The sequence below is a fragment of the Microtus pennsylvanicus genome, chromosome 12 (genome assembly GCF_037038515.1).
Source record: "Microtus pennsylvanicus isolate mMicPen1 chromosome 12, mMicPen1.hap1, whole genome shotgun sequence".
Taxonomy (NCBI): domain Eukaryota; kingdom Metazoa; phylum Chordata; class Mammalia; order Rodentia; family Cricetidae; genus Microtus; species Microtus pennsylvanicus.
The window spans coordinates 58,320,362-58,346,438 of record NC_134590.1 but is presented as its reverse complement, the minus strand read 5'-3'; the positions used below and the strand labels follow the sequence as shown (position 1 = coordinate 58,346,438).

Here is a 26,077-nt window from a genome sequence, read left to right as displayed (position 1 = left end):
CTGGATGTCTTAGTACATTAAGATTCACGGTAGATTTCATTTGGTTTCACAGTTATTTCAGTTGCTAACAAGTCCCTGGTTCTCTCTCAGGGACCCTGGAATTCCCAGACCTGGGTAGGCCCCTCTTCCAAGTATTTTATCTTCTTCTGCATAGGGCAGAAACAACTTGAGTTTCACAGAGGAAATACAACTCAGACTCACATAGTTTGATTTCAACCTGACACAAGTTACAGGGAATCTCAGTTGAGAAAGTGCCCCCACCCATAATATTGACCCTTGGGGCATTTTCTTGATTAATGATTGATATAGGAAGGCCCATCCCACTGTGGGAAGTGTCCTGGATGCTATAAGAAAGCAGACTGAGCAAACCATAAGGAGAAAACTATTAGTCAGCATTCCTCCACAGGCTCTGCATCAGCTCCTGCCTCCAGGTTCCTGCCTTGAGTTCCTGCCCTGACTTCCCTTAGGAATAGAGCGTGACCTGAGAGTTGTGAGCTGAAATAAGCCTTTTCCCATCTTTATGGTCATGGTGTTTTATTGCAACCATAAAAAACCTAACTAAGACACATGGTAAGTTGAAAACAGGTTTCATAGTTCCAATCCACTGCTCCTTCCTTGGTCCATGTGTGACTTGCTAATTCTCTGCACCATGACACTGGCCTTTTGAATAATAATTTATCATTTTAAACTAATGAGGAAGAGTATTTTAAAGATAGGCATAAAGGTACATTGCTGTTCAGTGTCTTGCTGTTTAACAAGCTTTGGGTTGCCTTTGTTCTACATGAATAAGGCCACTAGGGTGCACATGTGTATATGAGGACATGCACATGCACATGCGTGACCCTGACCTCAAGGGGACACCAAGATGTCCTTAACAATGGGACAACAATGCATTTCCCAAGTGGCAGAGGTGTGACCTTTTTTGGTTAGTGCATATAGATAAAGAAAGACACTGTCCTACTGCTATTTTTAATAATTCTCCTTATGCCAAAGGATGTTGGAATAGCCTATGAAGTCTTACATTCATCTTGGATGACTTCATCACACATGCCCCCTATAGATCCCAGGATTCAAACCTCACTTTCCACAGAGTGCTAACCCTAGAGACCTAGACTTAGGACCTAATGTGGTAGTCTAGGATAAGAAAATCAATGTAAACAGTTACCTTCTTCTGTTCCAGGGACCTGCATTGAATTTAAAAAAGATAATGGTGAATAACTTCAGGCAACAGAAAATTTAACCCAAAATTTAACAGAAAAGTAACTGTGTATATTGGAAATTTTGTTAGTAGAGTCTGGGGAAAATTATTGTTAGTACAGACTTTTAAGGAGATCTGCAAATAAAAAGATTACATAAAAACCAAGGTTTATCTTCTGTATATGATATAACAACTGTGTAGTTGGCCAATGGTGCTAAAAGTTCATTTAACTACTGGAGAACTGTACACTCATAGTTATCAAAGTCTTTAAAATATTCTATCCCAACAACTGGATTGGTGAGACTCATTTTCTAAGAAACCAAATATGGCTACATTACATACACAAGGATGTTCATGACATTGTTCCTTACAGTACCAGAGCATTGAAAATGGTCTACAGGTCCAGATGAGTAAGAAGTGCTCATTTAGGGGCCAGGGAGAATAATGCTTTCTTTCCAAGTGTAAGGACCTGAGTTTTAGTCCCTATCACTCATGTAAAAGTGGAGCATGGCCACATGTGCCTGTAACTGCAGTGATTCAGGAGGGGGCATCTGAGATAGGGGAATTCTGGGAGCCTTGGCAAGTCAATGTAGCTTCAGGGTTTGAGAGGGATCTTAAGGGACTAAGACAGAGAGCAACAGAGGTCTTCCTCTGGCCTTCATATGCACACGCATGATCCTGAACACCCATACACGTACCTGCAGGCATACACACATTCACCACACACATACATGTATGTACACGCACATGTACACACACATATATAAACACACATACACACTGGAATTGTTTATTTTGGTGTTATACTTGGTTAATGAAATATTATGCAGACATAACAGATATCTATGTAAAAATGGAATAAGAATATACAATACACAGGTTGCATGGGGCTTGTTTTCAATATATACATATGTGTGCATGCACACACACAAAACAGGTTTGAAGAAAGACTATGAAATAAGAAAGATCGTGCTCAAGTATGGGGCTGTAATTGCTTTATATTTTTGACATTTGCATTTTAAAAATGAACAGAAAATATGTTTTTGTTTCTAGATGCAGCTATTCCTCTTTCCAAACATTTTTTTCTCTTTTTCTTATTAAAAGTGGTTGACTTCCTGAATGTGTTGTGGGATAATGCTCTTGTACCCTGTAAAGATTTGTCACTCATATTGGTTAAATAAAACACCGACTAGCCAGTAGCCAGGCAGGAAGTATAGGCAGGGTGACCAGAGTAGGAAAATTTTGTAAGAGGAAAGGCTCAGTTTGCAGTCATCAGCCAGATGCAGAGAAAACAAGACGCCTTACTGAAAAAAAGGTACCAAGCCACATGGCTAAATATAGATAATAATTATAGGTTAATTTAAGATGTAAGAGCTAGTTAATAATAATAAGCCTGAGCTAATAGGTCAAACAGTTTATTTATAATTGTTATAAGCCTCTGTGTGTTTCTTCAGGACTGAATGACTGCAGGACTGGACAGGACAGAAACTTTCATCTACAAATGGTGCCAATGTGGGGCAACTGCATCCACATAAAACCTGAAAGAGATTGAGAAGGGATTCTAGACATAAAAGAACAGAGTTAAGCATGACTTCTTGGTAGAAGCATTTTCTCAGGTGGGCTCTGTTTGCTAGAGGCAAGCAGAGGCACAGATCCTTTAAGAGAGCCTTTCTGGCCCAGTGTTAGCAGCAAAAACCTCACAACTCTTTAAGAGGCTCTGCCACCAGACACATGAGCAGCCAGCATCAGGCTTCTTGGTGGTGGCATGGACCTAGAAAATCCCACAGAATTGTGGTAAAAGCATGGCTTCCACCAGTGCCTTTGCCACAAAGCTAGACTCTCAGAAAGCTAAGGAGTGGGGTAGATCCAGTCACCAAAGCTGTGACTTTAATCCTTGTCATGTCCTTAGCAAACTAAAGACTCATATGATCAGAAAAAGATAGAAATATACAGCAAAGACAGATGCAGAAAAAAGAAAAATATCTAAATGATTAATAGTATGTTTAAAAATATACATAGGCTTAGGAGAGAAAAGAAAAAGGATTGAGAAAGTCCTTAAAAAAAAGTAATATAGTCAGGTGTGCTGGGACATGCCTTTAATCCCAGCACTTGGTAGGCAGAGACAGGTGAATTCTGGGAAGAGGAAAGGCTCAGTCTGCAGTTATCAGCCAGATGCAGAGGAAGCATGATACCTCACAGAGAAAAGGTACCAAGTCATGTGGCTAAACGTAGATAATTATGGGTTAATTTAATATGTAAGAGCTTGTTAATAATAAGCCTGAGCTAATAGATCCAACAGTTTATAATTGTTATAAGCCTCTTTCATAACATGAATGTTATGAAGAATCTACATATCTGTTGGGCGGGCTTGCATTCTGCACACACACACACACACACACACACACACACACACACACACAATTTTCAGACAGGATCCCAGTATGTATTTTATGTCTCAGCTTAAAATCCTTCTGCCTTGGCACCCTATGGGATGATTGCGGGTATATACCACCATGCCTGGCTCTACCCTCAAACCCTGAAGAAGCAGAGAATTTTATAGTGGGCTTAGCACTTCACTTCAAATAACTTCCAAAGTCTATTCCAGACATTGCCTCTTCTGAGAAGCCATGAGGAATCAGCAAGAAAAGACAGTCGTTAACCTGGGGGATGGAAATGTCATGATATGGCTTAGGAACCTTATGAAGTAAAAATGATCTGATTATAAATAAAATCATATTTTCTTTTGTGGGCATAAGGAAACTTTATATACCTTTCATGAAAAATTCAAAGGATTGTGAAATCTAGAAATATTAGGAATCACTGTTTTAGATAAGTTGCAAGGTGGTGCCGGTGACCAGGTTTCCAGAGTTACTCTGAGAGTAACTGACCTTGAGCCCAGCTCTCTTGGTTCGTCTTGATTTTGCAGACAAGAAGCCCTTAGCAGCAATCTGCTTAGAGAGGCATCCTGCATCTTGTTTGAAGCTAACTGAAGGCCTCTTTGTTTTAAAGACCTTAGCATCTCTGGGGTTCTGGGATGAGGGTATGTGTATTGTGGATAGCAAATCAAAGCTAATTCATAGGCCAGGTATAAAGGGTAATGAGTCCAGTTTAGACGAGCAGTTTGAAAGTTTCCCCACTGAATATTCTCCTGCAGTTCAAAGTGCTGGGTCTAAGGCAGCCCGAGTTCTTAGGCTTGTCAAAGGCAAGGGGAAGGAGGCCCGTGCACACCATGAGAAGCCTGCTGCTGGGAGGGCTGTTGCTTTATCTTGCTGAAGCCCTGCTGACTGTTGTGCTTGAGGGCTCCAATTCCAATCAAACACAATTAGAAAAGCACAGTGGAATCTCTCTAGCTTGTTCTATGTGTTGATTTTCTCTGTTAACTAACATAGTGGAGTGAGCTAGAAATGTTTTATTTGTCTTGTACCTCTCCTTTCCTTTTTTTTTAACCTTTAAAAACTTATTTTCACTGTCTCTATTTTTTTTTTCCGGGCAGAGCCACAAATGTAGGAAGCAGATCAGAATGATGGGATCCATGTCCCGTCTTCTGCCAGGTGGGGAAGCTCTGGCAGCCAGCTCCTATCCAGGCTTTCTCTGATTAGGCAGTGATTCTCAATGTGTGTGTCTTGACTCCCTGTGGTCCCAATATAAGATATTTACATTATGATTTATAACAGTAGCAAAATTATAGTTAGGAAGTAGCAACAAAAATAATTTTATGGTGGGGGGGGGTCACAATGACATGAAGGTCGCAATATTAGGAAGGTTGAAAACCACCGGTTCACAGCTTTGTGAAGATCACATGGGACCCAATAAGCACCAACTTGGAGAGCAAGAAAGTCCATGTAAGCTTGAGTCAGAGCAGGTAACTTATTGAACTAGATCCTTCTCTGCACCACCCAACCAGGTGGGGGCTTAGTGTGCCCACAGCATGGCCTTGACCCTCCCTGGTGGGCTTTCATACTGGAGAAATGGCTCTCGGTTGCAGCTCAGACAAAAACAGGAAAAGATCTTGGCAAGATGTAAGAATGTGTGTTTTAGCTAAGCCTGGTTGTTAGGGTGATGCCAAGTTCTAGTGGAAGGCAAAATAAATAATAGGAAGAAAGGAGAGAGCAAGTAGGCAGCCCCTGTGCTCCCTGCTGCCTGAAGGGAGCAGCATCTTGCTTCTTACAGAGACAACACACAAAATTCCCCCTTTGTTAGACAAAACAGCTGCTTACCTCACAGACATCTTTAGGGCTGATCTGCCTGCAAGGAAAAAAAAATAGAAAGTAAGTAAGAAAGAAATATGGTGTTAAATAAAAGGTAATTTATCATGAGCAAGATAAATCATTGTGAACCTTATAAACCTCAGATTACATTTTCATGGCCAAATTAACAGCCCATAGTCCAGTGTGAATTCATCACTGCCCTATAAAATGAAACCAGGCTATTTTTCTTGTAGTTTTCTAAGGGAAAGGAGAAGCACTAAGCCAGTGTGGAAGCTGGTGAGAGGAGGCGCATGGATATACTACTCATTTCTCACTTTAGGGGGGCTCGAGTCACCCCCTCTTCTTCCTGACACCTGAGCTCCCACGCCAGGTTGCATTAGCTCACTCAGCCCTCTGCTTAGCAAGCTCTCGGCTTTTCACTCTGAGAAAGGGAGCTTTAAATACAAAGCTGTCAGGGGCACCAAGACCCCAGGAAGGCCAAAGAAAGAATGCAGGCGACGAAGGGAGAATGAGATAGAAGAAAAGCCATCACAATTAATGGGAAGGAGGAAATCCAATACGGCGTCCAACTACGTGGCTACTGGAAGAGCAAACATCAAATGTTTCATATGTGGACAAGCCCTCCAGTGCTCATTTGTGTATGGGTATGAGCATGTACGTGTGTGTGCGTGCATGTGTGTGTATCTTTTGAAACTGGGTCTCTCACTGTTTCTGCTAGGTTTGTGGGCTACAGGGAATCTGCATGTCTGTGGACACGGCAGGCTTTGGAGGTGGGGGCTGGGATCTGAACTCAGATCCTCATGCTGGGCTGCAAGCACTTTACCTCCTGAGCATGAGGGAAGTTCTTCTTTCTGGGATTTGAACCTGCACAGCCAGCATGAGCAGTACTCGGAAATCAAGTATGTTTGCTTTACAAAAGCATTTCAAATATTTAAGTGGATTTCTCTGAGTCTGTGAGCAAATCTCGCTCTCTAAGACTCTATATGCTCTCTTGCTTGATTCCATCTATATTTATAGGACAGGTGGAGTGGCTCTCTTGTTAGATAAAGCCCTCAAAGGATAAATCACTGTTGTAGCTCACAAATTGAACGGGGCTGCAAACCTCCGATTTTCATTTGTTCTCACAGAATGGCAAGGGCATTTATCTTGAGAGATTCTTAGGTGAACAACTAGAGATGAAAATAAGAATCGGTGGCAGCCAGTGGGCAAGAATGGCACATTGTGGCCAGACTGGTGAGCCAGCCAGGGGAGGATGTGGGGTGAGGTGTATTGCCCACCTGCTTGGGTGTATGAGTGATAAGAAGAACATGCTGCAAGGTTAAGATGACATTGCCAATCTCAGAGAGAAGCTGTGCATCTAGACCTTTGGAGTTGACCCCATCAGGCAGCCCATAGCTGCTGGCCTCAGGTCTAAGCCACTCCTTGGCTTTGGAATATAGTGTGCTTGGGTTATGGCCAAAAGAATTAAAGCCATGCACAAACACTTGCACATAGGAGTTCAGAGCTACATTATCCACAAGAGTCAGTAAATGAAAGCAGAAACCAATGAGGCTGCTTAGTGGGTGGGTTGAGTGATCGCCTCTAGCGTTAGTTCCCCAGTGCCATATGGACCAGTATGGTGGTTCAGGCCTGCAGTCCATGTACTGAGGTGGCAAAGGCGTGAAGCATAGGAGTTCAAGGCCAACCTGGGCTATACGAGGCAAAGCCTAAAAAAGCTGCCTCAGGTGTAATGTCTTACCCAGTCCCCATGGTCAGGGCTCATGATAAAAAGAGATATGAACGGGGATAATGAAATAGAACCGATACCATACTCCTAATTATATTGTGGTTATACTGAGCTAACCTCAATGTTTTCAATGCTTGAGATTATGATATGTCAAAGATGCTGTGGGACTGGCTTAAATTAAGATGTGATGTGTACAAATTGCATTATATACTTACATGCAAATGGACTTATATAGCTCTGTATAATGATCTTTTTTTAATGCAGAAACTGAGGCTGGAGAGGAGGCACAGTGATTTGTAGAGATGAGCTGCGGGCAGGCCAGCTTTTCGTCCTTCCCGGCTCCCGCGTGGTGAGCTTTACACCAGAAATAACAACACACAAATTGTATTCATTTAAACACTGCCTGGCCCATTAGTTCTAGCCTCTTATGCGACCCTCCTCCATCAGTGATTAAAAGTGTTTGCTGCTCTCAAGTTCATTTCCCAGCACCCACAATCCTTGGAGGGCTCACAGCTGCCTGTAACTCCAGTTCCAGGAGTTCTCATCTGATGCCCTCTTATGGTTTCTGCAGGAATCTGAATGCGCTGTGTTTGCGTGCGTGCATGTGTGCGCATACACACACAGACCCAGAAAATCCATCTTAAATCATAGAGGTGATCCTAGAACTGTAGATTTATGTTACAGTACTCATGACATTCAGCTCTGGGAAGAGTGTGAACTGTGTGAGAGGGCCTGCATTTTTTTATATTTACATACTGACTTTATTAGATGTACAAAAAGGGTGAAGGGAAGTTAGGATTTGAACCTGCACTGTCAGCATGAGCAGTATTTGAAAATCAAATATTCTCAATTTACAAAAGCCTTTCAAATATTTAAGAGGATTTCACTGACTGTGTAAGCAAAGCTTGCTCTCTAAGATTCCATATGCTTCCTTGCTTGACTTCAGTTATATTTGTAGGACAGGTGGAGCAGCTGTCCTCCGGCTAGATAAAGACCTCTATGTATAAATCCCTGATGCACCTCACAAGTTGAATAGGGCTCCAGGACAGGGGTGAGCTTTGGGATCTTCCATATTAGTAAAGTGAATTTTCAGGCAGAACACCAGAACTCTCTAAGTCCTTTCTGGGCAGAGCCGGTGGGGTATGCTGGTATCTGGATACGTACTTCCCCATGCTCTAGCTGCCAGAGCCGGTCCATTAGAAGGTGGCCCCAAACTACACAAAACAGTTCTCACATATGTCCCCCTGATATAACAGGTGCTTAGTATAACTTTAAAGATATTGCTGTTTTCTACAAAGGTGGACTTTCTTGACATGTAGTTTTTGGCTTGGTTTTGAATGGATTTTATTAGGACCCTTCTTCTGTCGTCTACGGGCTCTGCCATCCTTCTTGATAAAGTAAATTTCCTTTCTGAACCCCAAATTTATACAGTAGGGAAGAGGGTTGTTGAAAGTTCTACTTAAGAAAAGGATGCATGAATCTGTTTAGAATAAGACAAAATACTTCACGTCTGTGGGCACTCTGATGGTCACACTTGGTTGTCAATCTGTCCTGAGATTGATATAGGATGACCAGTGTAGTCTGACTTGATTCAGAGAGATGCTGAGTTTTTCCACCCAGTTTCTCCTAATAGTGGTATAACATTGTAACAATACATATTATAGTGATATTTATTAAAATATGTATATATAATGAAACACATATAATAATGATGGTGATAATAACAAAAATTTATGCTTTCATATCCTTAGTTTCCAGTCATAAATGGAATTGGTATATCTCTGAAACCCACACTTTCGTTCCTTTAAAAAGCCATGCTTTTTTGATATCTATAAAGCTTTCTTTCACTTCCCAAATTATCATAGTATACTTTTTGGTGAACTGTATTCCTTAAACAGATGTGATCCCAGTAGAAAAGGGGAAGTCCCAGCCAGTCGCCTAGGTGTTTCATGTCCTAAATATGAAATATGTCCTAAATATGAATAAATCATGTTTTGGCTCCATCCCAAACCCCAACCCATGGAGTCCACTGAAGCTTGAATGACAGACACATCGTGGTACAATAAGCTCTGTATTTCTGTTCCCTCAGTGTTATGGGGTGCAATAATAGCATCTTCCACACAGTGTGCCTGAATATGTACACACAGACGCTTCCCTGAGGGGATGGAGACACACAGTTGCTTTCTTGGCGTGTGCAAAGGCTTGGTTCAATCTCCAGAGCACACATAAAAAGACTCCGCGAGGGGCCTGGGTGCAGTTAGAACACAGAAAACGTTGGTTAATACTCAGGACAATGCTGTCTGGTCTGTGGACAGGTGAGTGAAAAATATCAGTGGGTCCACAGCCGTCAAGTTGTTTCCCTTTGAGTTTTCTTTAAGGTTATGGCAAGGGAAGGGTCTGCCTATGTGGATTACAAAGTCCCAGATGCCTCTTCAACATGTGTTATCTTCCTTTGTAACAGAGATTTCTCCGGGTCCAAAGGTTTGGTTTGAAATAGCTTTTGTTGCAGTTGTTTACAGTTGGAATGTAAGTATCTCTTCTGAGGAAAAAAAAATATTTTAATTGGAAAAAAATAAGTTGAGCAAAATAAAAAAAAAGTGTGTGGATATTGTCAGTTTCATAGCATCCGTTGAAAATATCCAGCCAGTGTCCTCACAATGTCAAGTTCCCCTCTAGTGTTTGGTTGTTGACAGGTGACCTAACTGGCAGCATCCTTCACTGGAGTGCTTCCACCCAGCACTGTTTCCTGAAGTCAAGGCTTAGCTGCAAAAGAGAGAGCAGTAGAGCTGACAGACAGAAGGGGCTGAAAGATAATAGCTGGAACCACACCTCCCGTCCATGGGGTGCAAAGGCAATGGTGCAGATCACACACTTCATTGCCTGCAATTGGTACCCGGGGCGCCAGAAGTCACAGCCTCCGTCTTCGGGCACCTCTTTCCCAAGTACCTACAGAGACGCTGTTAGAAGAGAAGTACCGCATCCTGTGTAGTCCCTGCTGATGCTCAGAGCTCCAGGGCACCGTTTACACAGCGGTGGCCGCACGGTTTGTATGTGACCTGAATCATCAGTAATGTCTGGCTACTCAGGAGGGTCCGAACGGAAGTGAATTTGAGAGCACTGCTTTCTCCTGTAATAAAACCCTCTTGTTCATGACCATGTCCCCAGTCTCCTCTGGGACTTTGCCTGTGTGCACCTCATCAAGACGCCCACATGATTTGCTTTCTGAACTGCAGTGATTTATGGGTGTGACGTTTACTGAGACTGTGTGCCATCTGCTGGCCTGGGCACCTGTTCTCCTCAGCCTTGGAAAACCTTCATTTTTAGCTCTGCTGGGAGGAGTCCATGAGATCACATGCAATTGCTCTTTGGAGATGTTTGTGACGCAAAGATCTTGTCTGATTTTTATCACATCTAAAAAATGAAGAAGTAAATAGAAACTATGTTCCCAAGGACCCCCAAAATAAAAGGCATTGACATGGGACCCAATAAAGTGATAATATCAAACCAGGAAACACAAAATTTTCCACTTAGAAAATTTCTTTTAAAAAAGATTATTATTGTTTTATGTGTGTGTGTTTTGCCTGCATGAATTTCTGTGTATCACACTAGTGCAGAAAGCCCCCAGAGGTCAGAAGATGGCGTCAGGTTCTCCGGAACGGGAGTTACAGATGATTGTTAGCTACCATCTAGTGCTGGGAAATGAACTTGGATCCTCTGCAAGAACTGTATAAGCTTTTAGGTATGAGCTCTAAACTGCTAATCCATCTCGTTAGCCCCCAGAAAATTCTTGGTGAAATAACCCAATATGTTAAAATTGTATAAAAGCTCTGTGATCAATGCCCTTCAGCACAGAGATTGATTCGACCCAGTTGCAGACATCAAGGGTGTTACCCATGCATTGGAAACCAAAGCATGAAGGAGGGAGAAAGGTAAAATAACAATTAGGGTATCTGAAAAAGTAATAAGGATTAATACTAGTAACTATCTACCTAAAATACCTATAATGTATGTAAGTCAGCATCTAAAAATTCATATATAGTCTAAATGAAAATTTCCCATCTGGAATGACAATGTTCCCTCCAAGAGCCAAAGACCATCTAACAAAAACCCCAACACCAGGCATGGTATTTTGAGTTGTTGGTCAGGGTTGTTCAAGAGGTTCCCAAGTACTATATAGGCTGTTGCTATTGCCCTCAACTGACCCTCAACGTTGGAAGGAAAGTTCCTGCTGAAGACACCATGCACTTCACATGAGAGCCCAGAGGCTCTTGAGCTGGAACTGATGATCTGAATAGCTCCTCCATGAGGACTAGCTTTCATGGTGTAAGAAAGGACCATGTAAGCTTCCAAAAGAGGGAAACAACCAACAGTCCCAACCAGCTATGCTGCCCATGAACCACACCGATGATCACCATGGCATAATAACCCCAAGGGTGTGGTAATGGCATGCATATCTTGGTGGTAACTAACAGTTAAATAATTGGACTTAAGATCCACTAAACTAGAAACCTGGTCAATCACCCAGGACTAGGAAAGTAATGGGTCTCGGAGAAAACCCAACTACTGCCATTTTACTAAATCAGCATAATCCCTAACTGCATTCCAAACATTTGTCCTTATGCCCACAAATACCTGTAATCCTCACTCTTTACCAAGGAAATGCCTCATTGCAACAGAGACCATTACAGAAAACCACAACCAAAGGAGAGTTGTGGAGCCCAGTCTACAATACATCTACAGAAAAATCCCCCACCTAAGGCTTAGGGAACAATGAGGAAGAGGGGACAGAAAGACAGTAAGAACCGGAGGACCAGGGAGTTTGTGTCACACCCATAAAGTATCACCAACATGACTTCCTAAGTACAATCTGAATAAGGACAGCAACAATAGATATGACAAAGTTAATGAGTGGAGACCATGTGGCTTCAACCCTACCCAAGGAACTATAGGAAACTAAGAAATTCTGAGTGGGAGAAATAGCCTTCCTCTGGGTAGATCACAGCAATTGGTTATCCAAAACCAAATGTCAGCTCAGAAAAAAAAAAATGTACAAACAAGTAACATTATACAGACTCAGTAGGGTATGTTTTACATACATATGCATATGTGAATGTAACAACAGTTAATAAAAAATAAGGCATGCATTTGAAAGAGAGCCAGGAGGGGTTCATGAGAATGTTTGGTGGGAGGAAAGGGAAAGGGGAAATGGTAAGTGACAATGCCTGCCTGCCAGCACCCCACTTTTTCCAGTCAAACACTAACCCCTAAGCTTATACAAAAAACAGTGCCAGGTCATAAGAAGCAAAATCTCTACCATGGATTTTGGAGTTACAGTTGAGATCTGTGTTCTTTTCTAGGTACTAGACTAAGGGATATAAGGACAAACTGTCTAGACAAGAGAGGGGGTGTGTTGGTTTGAAAGAAAATGCCCCCCAGAGGAAGAGGCACTATTAGGAGGTGTGGTTTTGTTGGAGGAAGTGTGTGTCCCAGTAGGGGTGGGATTTGAGGTCTCTTTTCTCAAGGTTCAGTCAGTATGACAGTCAGCCTCCTATTGCCTGAAAGATGTAGGACTCTCAGCTCCAGCACTACATCTGCCTGCACACTGCCATGCTTTCTGCCATGATGAAAATGGACTGAGCCTCTGACCTGTAAGTGAGTCACCCCACTTTAGAAAAGTTTCCATGGTTATAGTGTCTCTTCACAGCAAACAAACAAAACAACAACAACAACAAAGGAAAAGAAAAAAAGCCTAACTAAGACAGGGTACTTCTCTGAGGAGTTTTATGGGTCTATAAAGGAAAAAAAAGATGAGGGGACAGTTTAGGATAAGGGGGAGAATCAGAATTATAGTCATCTAATGTCCCTATCAGAATCAGACAGAAGATTTTTTTATGGTTGCTCAAAATGGCTTGAATTTCGGTATTCCCAAGGCACCAATTCTACCTAGTGTTGTCCCTGCATTAGCAGCCTGCTGACTCCAGCCTTCCATGAGAAATCCTCATTCATCCTGAGCCAGAGGAAGGAGAAGCACACTCCTTCCTCCCTTCCAAAATAAGGGACTTTTGGAAACCTACCATCTTGAAAGAACATTCCCAATACATTTGTGGTTAGTGTCAGCTAGTACACTCCCCTTGCTGGTGGAGGACTAGCAAATCTGTCAGCAAGGCAGTGATGTTTTTGGCAGAAGTGTGTTTAAGCTTGCTTATGTCCTCCAGGTTGGTATCTGGAAGCTGGCAAGGGGGTGGTGTGGGAGGTCCTTCTGTCTATGTGTCACTTTTACTGAATAAAGAAATTGCTCTGGCCTCTAGCAAGGCAGAATTTAGCTAGGTGGGGAAAACTAAACTGAATGCTGGGAGAAAGAAGGTGGAATCAGTGAGAAGCCACCAGAGACAGACACCGGAACTTTACAAGGTAAGCCATAGCCTTGTGGTGATACACAGATTAATGGAGATGGGTCAATTTAAGATATGAGTTAGCCAGATATATACTTAAGCTATTGGCCAAACAATATTGCAAATAATATGGTTTCTATGTGATTATTTCGGGGCTGAGCAGTCGGGAATAAACAAATGGCTCTCCTACAACAAGGGGGATGTCCTAGATTGTTTCTGGAGTTTTCTAGACCCATTATGGTTTGTTTGTATTTTTTTTTTTTGAGTCCAGATTTCTTCCTGGCATTTTCTATTCTCTGTGATGACCATTCAGGTCTTAAGAGAGCAGTTTTGTCAACGACTTACCTTTTCACCTGGAGCTGTGTTTGCAATGATGAGTCACACACAGGTTCCTAAGTCCATTTTCCCTCTAGGCATGTCCTCATCACTTCCAGTCCCCACCCCCAACTGGTGTGCAGTTCAGATTGGGGACCTGTTTGGTTTCTCCCATCTCTCATCTCCTCCCCACTATCTACCACTTCTACTGGTCATTTCACCACAGCAGTGACAAAGGTCTCACCTGAGCCCCTTCTGGTCTTCTGGAAAGCCATGTCTCGGAGAGAAGTGCACACTGATCTCTGGTGGTGCTGGAGGCAAGGGTTGATACTTCTTGGGGAGGGTTATGGTGGGCCTGTGGGAAGAGTCACACAGGTAAGGGTTGAGCAGGTCAGTAGCCATGCCTTTCTCAGATAGTAAGTTTACTCTAGCCCCCCTCCTCCCCTCCCCTGCTGTGGGTTTGAAGCCCTCTAGCCCCCCTGACTCCCCTCCCCTGCTGTGGGCTTGAAGCCCAAGTGTGAAGGATGCTTTCTGTAGCCTGGACCATTCTGGATGTCTTCAAGCATCCTCACGCTTCCAGAGCACCACACTATGATCCTCGGCATTCTGTAGCGTGTGTGACAATGCCCTACAGGTGTCACAGGCTTTTCAATATGCCACCCATTCGGACTACAGGAGGCCTGGGGAAAAGAGAATGGTAACCTCCTGCTTATTCCACACTGGACGACCTGAGTTTCAAAATTTCCCCCAAAAATCATGAAAATGTTTGCAAGTCAATGAAAGCCTGTTTCACCCATTTTCTCCAGCCATTTGTGTTCTGATCCACAAAGTGCATCATGTGTTTTGGTGGATGCAAAAGGAAATAAGAAAGACATAGTCCTTGGCTCAAGAAGCCCCTACTCCATGCAAGGGAAGAATGAGGAGTGAAGTGACTGACATGCTTAGTTTAGAGACACATTGGTCTAAGTAGAGCAAAGGCATCCACCAACCCACTCAGAGCCCGGTGGCCCAGTCTGCAGCTCTCACCTCTGTGTGTCTACAAACATAGCAACAATAAGCATTAATATATGTGCTATATAAACATATAGACTTAGATGGACACATATTCATACATTGTAAGTCCTTAAATTATAAATCAATTTATTTATGAAAATTCAAATTTCTGTTTGATTATTGACTTACTGATTTCTATGTTGGGTCTTTCCTGATCTCATGAGTCTGGGCAGCTAGATATACCTACAACAGGCTCTGTCCAACGTTTTCACTAAAGAAAGGAACATGCCATGTTGCTATTTGGGGAGCAAGATTCTGGGAAGAAAGAACAGCAAGTGTAGAGACGCTGCCGCTAGAAATGGATTTGGGGGATGGATAACGTTATGGTAATCAGAAGGTTGTGGGCTTTTGTTAGGCTGTTTAACACTGTCTGCCTGCTACATGCACCCTTGATCAGCTTGGTCTCGAGCTGGGGAGATGGCTCAGCAGGTAGAGGTCCTTGATGTTAAAGCTGAGGACCCATGTTTGATCCCCAGGACCCACAGAGTGGAAATAGAGAATTAATTCCCATACGTTTCTCTCTGACCTTCCCATGTGCACGGTGGCACATCACACTACCCACCACAAACAAGTGTCAAAAATGGGAAATGACCTGTTTTGAACCTCAATACTAAGAAAGAAAGATAGATGGAGGAGGGAGGTGTGCCAACAGTAGAAGGACTGTCTGATGGTGTGGAAGGATGGAGGCTTGCTGCCTGTTGTCCACAGACCAGCTTCTCCAAGGCCAAATGTTTGTGCTTCTCTTTTGCAGGAGCTGGCTCAAATCATTTAAGGTTATGTCAAAAAATTTACATTTTAAAAAAATTTATTTTATGCATATGGGTGTTTTGACCATGTGTTGTTTGTGCGTCACGTGTCCCCTGGAATAAAGTTACAGGCTGTTGTGAGCATGCTGGGAATAGAATCTGGTTTCTCTATAAAAGTAGTCAGTGCTTTTGATCTCTGAACCCTCACCCTGCCGCCACAAATATGATTTTAAATGTCTTACCGTGGAGGCGGCACAGGAGTCTGCAAAAGGAAAGAAGACCAGGAGTTAAATTCACTGTTTTGGGGCAGGCAGTGGTTGTGAATGTTTTGGTTTACAAATGGAAGTGAAAATGGTAACCGAAACCCTAGGGCATACTTTTCAAGTGACATGTCAGCCGCACTTATTTCCCAGTGCCCACGTGCCTGAGCTTTTCAAGAGTAACAGGTGCATTTTGACAGCTTTCACTCACCTTGTTCTCCTCTGTGCGTTTCAACCCTAAAATACAAGATAGAAAAAACCGTGAACCCCATGGAAAATATCATGAAATACTCTTACATACGCTCCTATGGAAACTGTTCCTATATTGATTGACACTGTTGATACTTATTGGGATCTCAGCAGTTGCCCGGCCTGGTGCTGAACACTGTAGTTTGGGGATCTTACTGCATGCTCAAGAGTCTGAGATGTGGGGGAAATTCAGCATCTCACAGGCTAGGAAGCAGACACCACTGAGTAGAGCGACTCTCAAGGACCCCTGAACATCACTCTCTCATCGTCCGTCTTGTTGCTCCCGGAAACCACCTTGCACTTCCTCCTACCTTGTGTTTTGTTATTTCAGGGTCATCTATGTGACAGCATGAAGAGCTTCATTTGAGTGTGTCTCATTTCACCTAGCGTAATGTCCCCAGGTCCATCCACGTGCTCACAAATGGTAGGCTTTCCTTCTTGTGGGGCTGAATAAAGCCCCATTGTATATATGTGTACCATCTCTTTACCCAGGCTGCGGGACACAGACAGATTGCTTCCATGTTTGCTTTATGGATTATGCTGCAGGGACTCAGAGTGGAGACAGCTCTTCAAAAGCCTAATTTCAATGCCCTTGATGAATACTACAGGTGGGATTCCTGAATCGCAGGCTGGTTCTAAATTTAGATTCTAGACGAAATACTATACTGTTTCTGCAGATGGCTGTGCTGACTTGGGTTCTCACTGACAGTGGGCACCGCCCCACACCTTGTGATGCCAATTTAGATAGGGTGCTCAAACTTGCAGCTTCATTCCTCATTCCAGGAAGCTATGAGGGCCTTTTGTGGCAAACGTGGCAGATCTTTCGGACACTCTGTGTATGTATCCTCGGTCTCGATTAAAATGTTGGTCTTTCTCTAGCATGGTTTAGTATTTTCTCCCCTCCCTTAAGATTGTAGTAGCAATTCTATCAACAATAGCAACAAATCACAGGTATCGAACTTGTGGCCTTGGGCCGCCTGTGTCTGGGATGGCTTGTTGTGCTGCAGTGCTACGCAGTACGATGTAAGAATGCATGCACCGCCATCAGCTGCAGGTGGAACATGGCTTTCCTGTGACGCTCTGGACAAGGGAATTTCCTTTGCCCTAGGAGGCATAGAAAAAACCAAAGGCCTGGACTCCCCTCCACTCTGTCAGCTGCAGCAGGCATGCATGCAGACAAACCACCCATACCAGGGGCCTCCCCACTCTGCTGGTTTAGCTATCAACATTTCACGAGGTAAGTGGTCTGGGTGACCTATGGGCAAGCAAAGGCAGGTGAAGTAACTCACCACATAGCTGTCAGCTTTTAGCAATTGGGCTAAAATCCAGTAAGGTTCTTTGTTTTCCATCAGGGGACCTTGTTTAATAAAGACCTAACAGGTCAGGTATTTGCAATAATAAAAAAAAAAGTAAGATTCGGAGTGGATTTTTTTTTTCAGACTGACCTTTAAAATTTGTTTTTCTTAGTAGTGCACACATCAAACTTGGGACCTTAGGTTGTGCTAAGCCAGCATTCTACTTACCCAACCACACCTACAGCCTGGCCTTGGCTCCTGGGGTTCACCGTAGGCTCAGCCAGCAGGAATGAAACAAACTGCTGGGCTGAGGAATGGGTGATTTCTGATACTCCCTCAGAATTTGTGTGTGGGAGACATGAATTAGAGCACATTAAGGCATACTTCCTGTCTTTAAAAATGATTATTTATTAAAAAACTTTGAGGCACAGCTTCTAATACACACTTGGTTTCTTCTGTGCAGTGGGAGACTGGAGAGGGGATGTTTGGCTATTCTGACAAAGCCCACGGGTGTTCTCCAATGCTGGGAAGAGTTTCCTATCAGTCAGACCAGAGGACCCTTCAGGCCTATCTTGAGGACTTTTCCCCTCCAAGTGTGAGGAGGCTTTTCACTGGGAGGTGACATGTCTGCCCTCTGGTGGCCAATGCTGTAATCAGCATTTTCTGCAAAGAGACTGGTCCTCCCCTTTCCATTAGGGCTCCCACTTCTAGCCAGGGTGCTTGTTTCTGGAGAGGTAGGTGATTGGGGAAGGGAGCAGAGCACAGCTGTGGAAGCTAACAGACCTGGGCTTGACTATTTTGGGGTCAAACCCTGAAGAATGTAACGACACAGTGTTATGTAAAGTTGAAGCTGTGCTTCTTGGAGAAGGGGAAGTTTTAGAGGTCTCTTTGAGATGCGCAGGAGAGGCTTGCACCACACTGTAAGACCTGATTGTTAAATGGCAAGGATTTTGTAAGCTGGTTGTTAAATATAGACATCATCAAAAATAGATCAGAGAATTGTACAGTTAAGTCATGTCAAAACAAAGATAAGGAACACAAATGCATGCATTGCTTCCTGTGTGTTATTGTATGTATCACTGAGGTGATCTTCCCACGCTATGAAATGACATCTCTTCCAATTCCATGGTCATGAGCACTCTGGTACGTGAAGACTGGCGTGCTGGGAGTATTTCCACGAAGGGGAATGTTACACAATGTTTTACCACTTGTCCAAACTTAAGAAAGTTTTAGAGAAAGTGTTAAGCGAGCACACCCTACTTCTACTTGTATAATGCACATAGGCATTACGTTCTAAAGAGTGTACCTAAGGAAACAGACATCTAGAAAACTAGTTTTCAGCTTAGTTAGGAAATGGTCCATGTCTTCATACCCTGGAAGCTGTGATTTGGCTGTGGATGTAAGAGCTTGGGCAAAAGTCAATCAGAGTTAAGGGTGGTAGCTCAAGTCTGTAATCCCAGCACTCAGGAGGTGGAGGCAAGAGGACCTTAAGTTCAAGGCCAGCCAGGGTTGCAGAATGAGTTCAGGGGCAGCTGGGCTCCACAGCAAGACCCTGAAAACAGTGAAACGGAAAACAACTGGTTCTATAAATTTGGAACAAGGGATATTTTATCTCTCACTCTTACTTTACAAGTGTATGCTATGCTTCTCTCCATCAGTAGCACGGAGACCTCATTGGCATACGTGTTTGAGTTCTCTTCTTTAGATACCTGACTGTTTGACATTTCCCTAGGCTTATGAGTTGAGAATCGAGCCTTGCTGTTATTATCAACGAACTGCATAACTTGACACAAATTGTTTGGTCTCCCTGGGCTACTTCTCCCGTTATCTGTGATTTTTTTGAAAAATGAGAAAATGAGACTCATATCACAGGAGCCAAGATTTTTGTCTCCTACTAGAAGACACAAAGCAGGGTGGCCACAAATGGGACCTGTGATGTCACTCAATTTGAGTATAAGCCTTGGTGACTTAAAAGTTAAAACACAGATTATGAAATCTAATTCTTTGGGGTTTTACGTGTGAAATATTTAGTTTTCACCTAAGGCAGTGGTTTTCAACCTGTGGGTCTCGAGCCTTGGGGGTTTGAACAACCCTTTCGCAGGGGTCACATATTAGATATCCTGCTTATCAGATACTTATATTACAATTCATAGCAGTAGCCCAGTGGTGTGGGAGAATTGTCTGTATTCTGTCAATCATGTTTTAAATAAGCACTGATTGGCCAGACAGGAAGTATAGGTGGGTCAACCAGAGAGGAAGTAGAGGTGGGACAATGAGAACAGGAGAATGCTAGGAAGGAGGAAGCCCATTCCTCCCATTCCAGCCCAGACCACCGAGAAGCAAGATGTAACCTGCCCGGCTGAAAGGTATTGAGCCATGTGGCTAACATAGATAAGAATAATGGGTTAATATAAGCTTCAAGAGCTAATAAGAAGACTGAGCTAATGGACCTATCAGTTTATAATTAATGCAGACTCTCTGTGTGATTTTCTTTGGGGCTTGCTGGCTGTGGGGTACCAGGTAGGATGGAAACCCCAACAAGCCTGCCCTCCATATTACAGCGCAGTTATAGTTATGAAGTAGCAATGCAATCATTTTGTGGTTAAGGTTGATCACAACACAAGTAACTGTATTAAAGGGTTGTAGCATTAGGAAGGTTGAGGACCACTGACCTAAGCTTCCATCTAATTTGTGTTGAACACAGGTGGTATTCACATGCAAACACTCCCAGAAACAGAGCATCCATGTAATGTCCTATAATTACAGAAATGGACTTGGAGGAAAATTAGATAAAACTTGGCCTCAATCACAAAATTTATTGTGTCTAAGACTTTTATGAGCATTAGCATTTTGTGTCTTGATGATTAATTATGGAGGAGTCCAAAGAAGCGACTTAAATAATCCCAGTGGCTAGTAATGTCCACTTGGCAGAGCCTGCCGGAGAAGCATCTTCAAGTCCATCATAGCCTTCAGAAATTAATTGCAGCAATAAATTACTGAAGCCATCCTTGGGGAAGCAGTAGGAAGGGATCTTGTTAGGCGAAGCCAAGGTTGTTGCAGGAACCCCATGGCTCTCATATCCCCTCAGATAAAATCAGAAGGCACTGCATTTAGAAACAAGCCTTTCAACAGCTTTCATGCTGGGCCGGTGGGGAAAGTGAGATGGAGCAATTCTTGCAGCCCAAGCCAGGAGGGAGGTGTTTTCGGCTGCCTTGCATGTGTTTGGATGAAGGACCATGGGCAGGCAGGGTAAAGTGATGGATGAAGACTAGGTAGGCAGGGGTGGTATGGATTCACAAAACGCTAGCGAACACAGACTTCTGCTTCCACAGCTGAGGTGTGAGGGTCCAGTCAAGGAACAAGATGCAGCTGAATTTGGAAGCACAGGCAGGAATGGGCCCCAAATTACCAGAGCCTCTTGAGTTGTCCCTGTGCTGGGCCCCACCCAGTGAGATTGACGTACTGTGTGGTCCTGTGGCATTAGTCAGGGTGATGATGTTTATCTCTACACAGTTAACACAGGCTAAGTCCTAGAAGGAATCTAAACATTTCCCACACGTCCAGCATGGTGCCACATGTTTGCTGCGTGGAGATGATGTTATGAGCTGTGTTCTCTGTGACTGAAGCCTCTGGCTCACTTTTTAACCAATTCAGCACAACAGATTAACTTGCATGCTAAAACCCAAACTAGGTAGACAGGAGATGGTTTTAGCCTGCAGTAGGAGTCAGGGGGAGTGTGATTTAGCCGACTGCAGTAGGGGTCAGGGGACTGTAATAAGGGGGCAGGGATCTAGGATGACCAGTGTGGAACCACACTGGAGGGCCACCATCATAACAGTGCTGTGGGTTTCCTCTGATGCCGTCCTCAGACACCTTGTCATGTAGTATTGTGGATGTGAGAACTTCAGCTTAGGTTCCTGAGTTACTTTCAGGTCTTCTAGCTGGGAGCAGCACCGTCAGGATTTGGATCCAGGATCAACTCCCCCAAAATCCAGTGTATAGCCAGCCACACTGTCGCTTTTTAAGCATCAAAAAGGCTGTTTTCCTTCCCCACCATCTCAGTTCCACGTCCCTTGCTCCTGAGATGCTTCTGGGAGACACACAGCTTCTCCCAGTGGGCAGTAGTATGGTTTTCTTAGTTATCGCAAGTCCTAGTACAGAACTCAACACACTGGCCTGTGCGGTCTTGTATAGCTCCCTGGCATGCAGAACCTTAGCAAGCAGTAAGTTTGGAAGTAAAGCCCTCCTGGCACAGCTGGTGTCATCAGTGTGGATGTCCCCTCTCTTTTAGAAACCCATCCTCTGGTTGGAGAGAGAGCCATGTGGAGACTTGGGCCTCACTCAGCAGCCCGAGAGCTGATCACATTACAGGTGCTGAATATGAGTGGCTAAGTGGTTGTCAGATCAGCCTACTTCAAGCTAACTTTTTTCCAGCTTTAATCCCCCGTCACCATTCCTGGGGAATTCTGAGGTAATGGCTTGATGCCAGACCCCCATGGATACTGATGTTTTTGGATGCTCAAGCTTTTTGTATAAAATAGCATAATGCCTCTGTATGCCTATGTCCAACTTCTGTTATCATTAATTTCTAGATTATTTGTAACACCCAAACCCTATCAGTAGTAGCTTACCGTATTGTTGAGGGAACAGCAACGAAGAAAAGTTTGTATGCGTTCAGTACAGACTTAATTGTTCAAGCATGCTCTCAGCCGATGGCTAAACCCACTGGCGTGGAGCTCACAGAGACTGAGGCACAAGTGAACTTTGGTATACTGGCTGTGTATGCCTTTCCTCCAAATTGTGATAAAGGATCTGAATTAGAAAAACTAAGTGAAAGGAGAGAGTGCACGCTGCCGTTCTTCACCCTCCTCCAATTCCCCAGAGGCTTGAGGGAGAAGAGAGAAGAGAGGAGAGAGGCAGGCGGTGGGGAGGAGGAAGATAGAAGGGGTTTATATAAAAAAAAACCTTCTTTTAAAGATTGAAGAACATTTGCCCTAAACAATGCCTGTATCCATTGTGGCAGCATCCTTCCTCAACAGCCAAATTACGGAATCAGATTAAGTGACACTGTGGTATATATACACAATGGAATATTACTCAGCTGCAAAGACCAGGATCCTGTCACTTGCGTGAATGGATAGAAATGGAAGACACCATGTTAAGCAAAACAAGGCAGGCTGAACCTAGATTTAAGTGTGTATATGAGTGCATGTGTTTGTGCGTGCATATGTGTGCAGATGTGTATGTGAGTGTGCATGTGTGCATGAGCCTGTACATGATGGAACTAAGAAGGAGACCATGAGAGAGGAGGAAGAGATCTTTAGGGAGAGAAAGAGCAATTACTAGCATGTGACCTGAACACTGAAGGGGGCCATTGCAGGGAAGGAGGCCAGAATCGGGAGGAAAGGGCCTTGGGGGATGGAGAATAATTAGAACCACTACAATGACACATATACATGAAAGTACCATAATTAAAACCATTTCTTTGTACGCTAGCTTAAGAAATTGATTTTTAAAGGTCTCATTAATGTGTGATGTTCAGTTTAAAGCATTAGTTTTGAATCCAGCATGGTAGTGATATTTGTGTTGATTTTGGACCATGGGTTGTAATTGAAATAAATTTAAATCCAACACAAACACAAGTCAGCGTTTCATTTCTCTCTTATCAATCTGTGAGCTAAGGTTTAGTGTTTTTAAGTATGCAGTTTAGGGAATACCTAGTTCCAATGTGTTTTGTGTTGCCACCTGCAGCCACTGGGGCACAGTACCACCCACCTGTTCTCCCCTGGAACCGAACAGTTTGGAGGGGCTGTCCATAGGTACAGGAGCAGCAGGTGACTGAATGGCAACACTGGCCAGTGTCCCAGGGAGCATCTGCAGCTGGTGAATACTGCGCTGGTGATCTAGGCTCTGACTCCTTGCTGGCTAACCCGGGAGCTGCACGTCAGCACGGGCCACCAGAGCCTTGAGCCAGATTGACTCCAGAGTGACCTCTGATTGTTTCAGCATCCCAGTCCCTTTAGATGCAAATTTGTGCGATCCCCCTGGAGGGCACTGTGTGGAATCTGGTTTGCTGCTTTCAACAAGCCATGCTTGTATTTCTGGATTTGCTCGTTCAGCTGCCGAGCATAATTCTTTTTCTTGGATGGTTTATTGTATTTCTTTAGGAAGTGATTCCTGAATAGAGTACGCATGTCACTTCAAAGAAACTTGGTTTAGCGTTTGAATTTAGTTTACATCCCAGGCAGAGAAATGTACACTGGGGCTGCGTGTGTTCTCGGCTTCACAGCTCCCAGGAAGCTAAGCCCTGACTATTGGAAAGTAACAGCTGTCCTTGAAGAAAAGGTGTCCTCTGGATCTGTGGTTATTGCTGGTGGGTCATCACACACAACTTATATGGTAACAGCTTTACCTCCAATTAAAACCTTTGCTCATTTCCAGGAGAAAAAAAACAAAAAACAAACCCTTCCTCCACCTTCAGGGAATGCAAGGTCTTGAAATCTGATGCTTTCTGGGTAATGATTGGAGGAAAAACGACAGGAGACAGACATTTACATAAAACTGTAGCTGCTTAACTTGATGAAAAATACCACCATAAAATCCCTCTGTTCCTGAATCGATGGGTGTGGTTCCTTTTTCCTGTGACATTTTATGAGAATACATTAGCTGAGAATATGTGTTGGCATCAAAAATACAGAGTTTTGTAATGAACACAAATCATCCTGGCATTTACCCTCCAGGTGCCTGATCCTAAAAGCAGGGGGAAGAGGGTCTGTATTTATTTTCTCCCCTCTGTCGGTAGTACCTGAGCGTCCAGGGTGACGGTGGAGATCATCAGTTCTAGAAGTGTGGGGAAGGACTATAGTCACGGAAGAAGCTTCGGGAATCCTGCCCTGCCTTCAGTGAGCCTTGCTTTACTTGAGTTACTGTCTCCAGTGATGGCCTGAGATGATACTGGGGGCTCACTTTGAAAAAGCAGTTAGATCTTTGTAGCCGTTCATCTTAGCCGCTTTTCTATTGCTGTGATACAACACCATGATATTGAAGGAAGGGATCACTTGGGCTTATGTTCCTGAGGGAGAAGAGTTCATCATGGCGGGGAAGGGGGTGAGCCTAGGGGGGCTGGAGTAGCAAGTTGAGAGGTGACATCTTGAGCCACAGGCACAAAGGAGAGAGAGAGAGAGAGAGAGAGAGAGAGAGAGAGAGAGAGAGAGAGAGAGAGAGAGAGAGAGAAGCTAGAAGTGCTCTTAGTCTTTCAACTGTCAAAGCCTGCCATACTTTCTCCACATCTCCTGAGCCTACTCAAACAGAGCCTCCGCCTGGGGACCTAGTACTCAAATGTCCAAGACCCTGGGGGACATGTCATTCAAACCACCACACCATGGCATCAGCCAGCATCCTCTATAAAACAGACAGTACCAGCCCATCCATGAGAAGCAAACCCACACCTTCTCCCTGAGGACTCGGTCTGCTATTTTGATATGTGAAATTAATATTCCATGGAGAACTACTAAGAATCTCAGAGGCAAACTAGGATTATCTCTATTTTCCTTCAGGGTTTACTTTTCCTTTCTCTATTTTACTGCTTGAGATTTTCTTTTCTTTTCCAGATCTTATGAACTGATGACATATTAAGGAAGTGACATGTCCAGACAGGTGGACAGCAGCCACTGAGACTGCTCTGCTGTTTCTTGTCCCAGGACTCATTTGTCATCACAGGAGTAGAGTGTGCTGCTATTACTGAAGACTTGTGCATATTGAATGATCAGGGCTTGGCTTGTGAGTGGTTGGACTTCTGTTCCCTGTCTCTGTCAGGAGAAGTGAAAAGGCTTTTGCACAATGCACCTTAGTGTTTAAAGAGTGGAAGCAAATCAGTTTATAGGATGAGTTGCAGTTGAGTAGACAGAGAAGCTGTCCTTAAAGGACCAAAGAAGCCTTGAGAAGATGGCTTCTCCATGTCAAACAAGGGTTCAGGAGGAAGACAGAGTCGGACAGGAACCTGTGAGGCTAAGCTGGCTGTGGATGAGCTGTGGACTGGATGTATTAGAACCCTCCCTGCTTATGTGTGATGGGTCTCCTGAGTGGCTATACTGAAACAAGTGGGCATCAAGCGGCCTGCTGTTGATCTTGAAGAGGTCTGCTCTCTTCAGGAATGATAGGCACCTTGCTGAAGGCCTCACAGCAGCCAGAGACCGGGCCCAGGCTGCTGCCCTTGCTCTGCACGCCCTGCTCCCCGCTGCGAGCATCCTTCTCTTCCTTCACTCTGCCATCAGCATTGTGGCCCCAAGTAGGCTGTGCTGGGAAGCCAGACAGGGATTGAGGGGGGCTGAGCATTTACCTCCCTGGTTCCTATCATGGTTTATATCCTTTTTATATTAAATGTCCATCAAAGACTCATGGGTCATGGGTTTTTGCCAGCCTGCGATACTATTGTGGAGTTCTGGGGACCCTAGGAAGGAGAAAGGAGTTAGGGGAGGAAGTTAAGGGTCATTGGGGACTTGCTTTTTCTGGGAATATTGGTACTCAGCCCCTTCCCCTCTCTCTCTGCTTCCAAGACATTTTCAGATCATGAGATTTTCCTCTAACATTCTCTGTCCTCTTGATGCTCTGCCTCACCACAGCCCCAAAGCACCAG

At 43.9% G+C, this 26,077-nt stretch overlaps 1 protein-coding gene across 1 annotated transcript in view; it reads right to left on the bottom strand.

The window, feature by feature from the left end:
* Positions 1-26,077, bottom strand: part of Clnk (cytokine dependent hematopoietic cell linker) — a 166,085-nt gene that overhangs the window by 29,769 nt on the left and 110,239 nt on the right. Inside the window, exons 8-12 of the mRNA XM_075943700.1 lie at positions 16,110-16,135; positions 15,881-15,900; positions 14,084-14,194; positions 5,416-5,443; positions 1,166-1,184 (exon numbers count right to left, since the gene is read on the bottom strand). Of these exons, the coding sequence (XP_075799815.1) occupies positions 1,166-1,184; positions 5,416-5,443; positions 14,084-14,194; positions 15,881-15,900; positions 16,110-16,135 (204 nt within the window). The remainder of the gene's footprint in view (positions 1-1,165; positions 1,185-5,415; positions 5,444-14,083; positions 14,195-15,880; positions 15,901-16,109; positions 16,136-26,077) is intronic.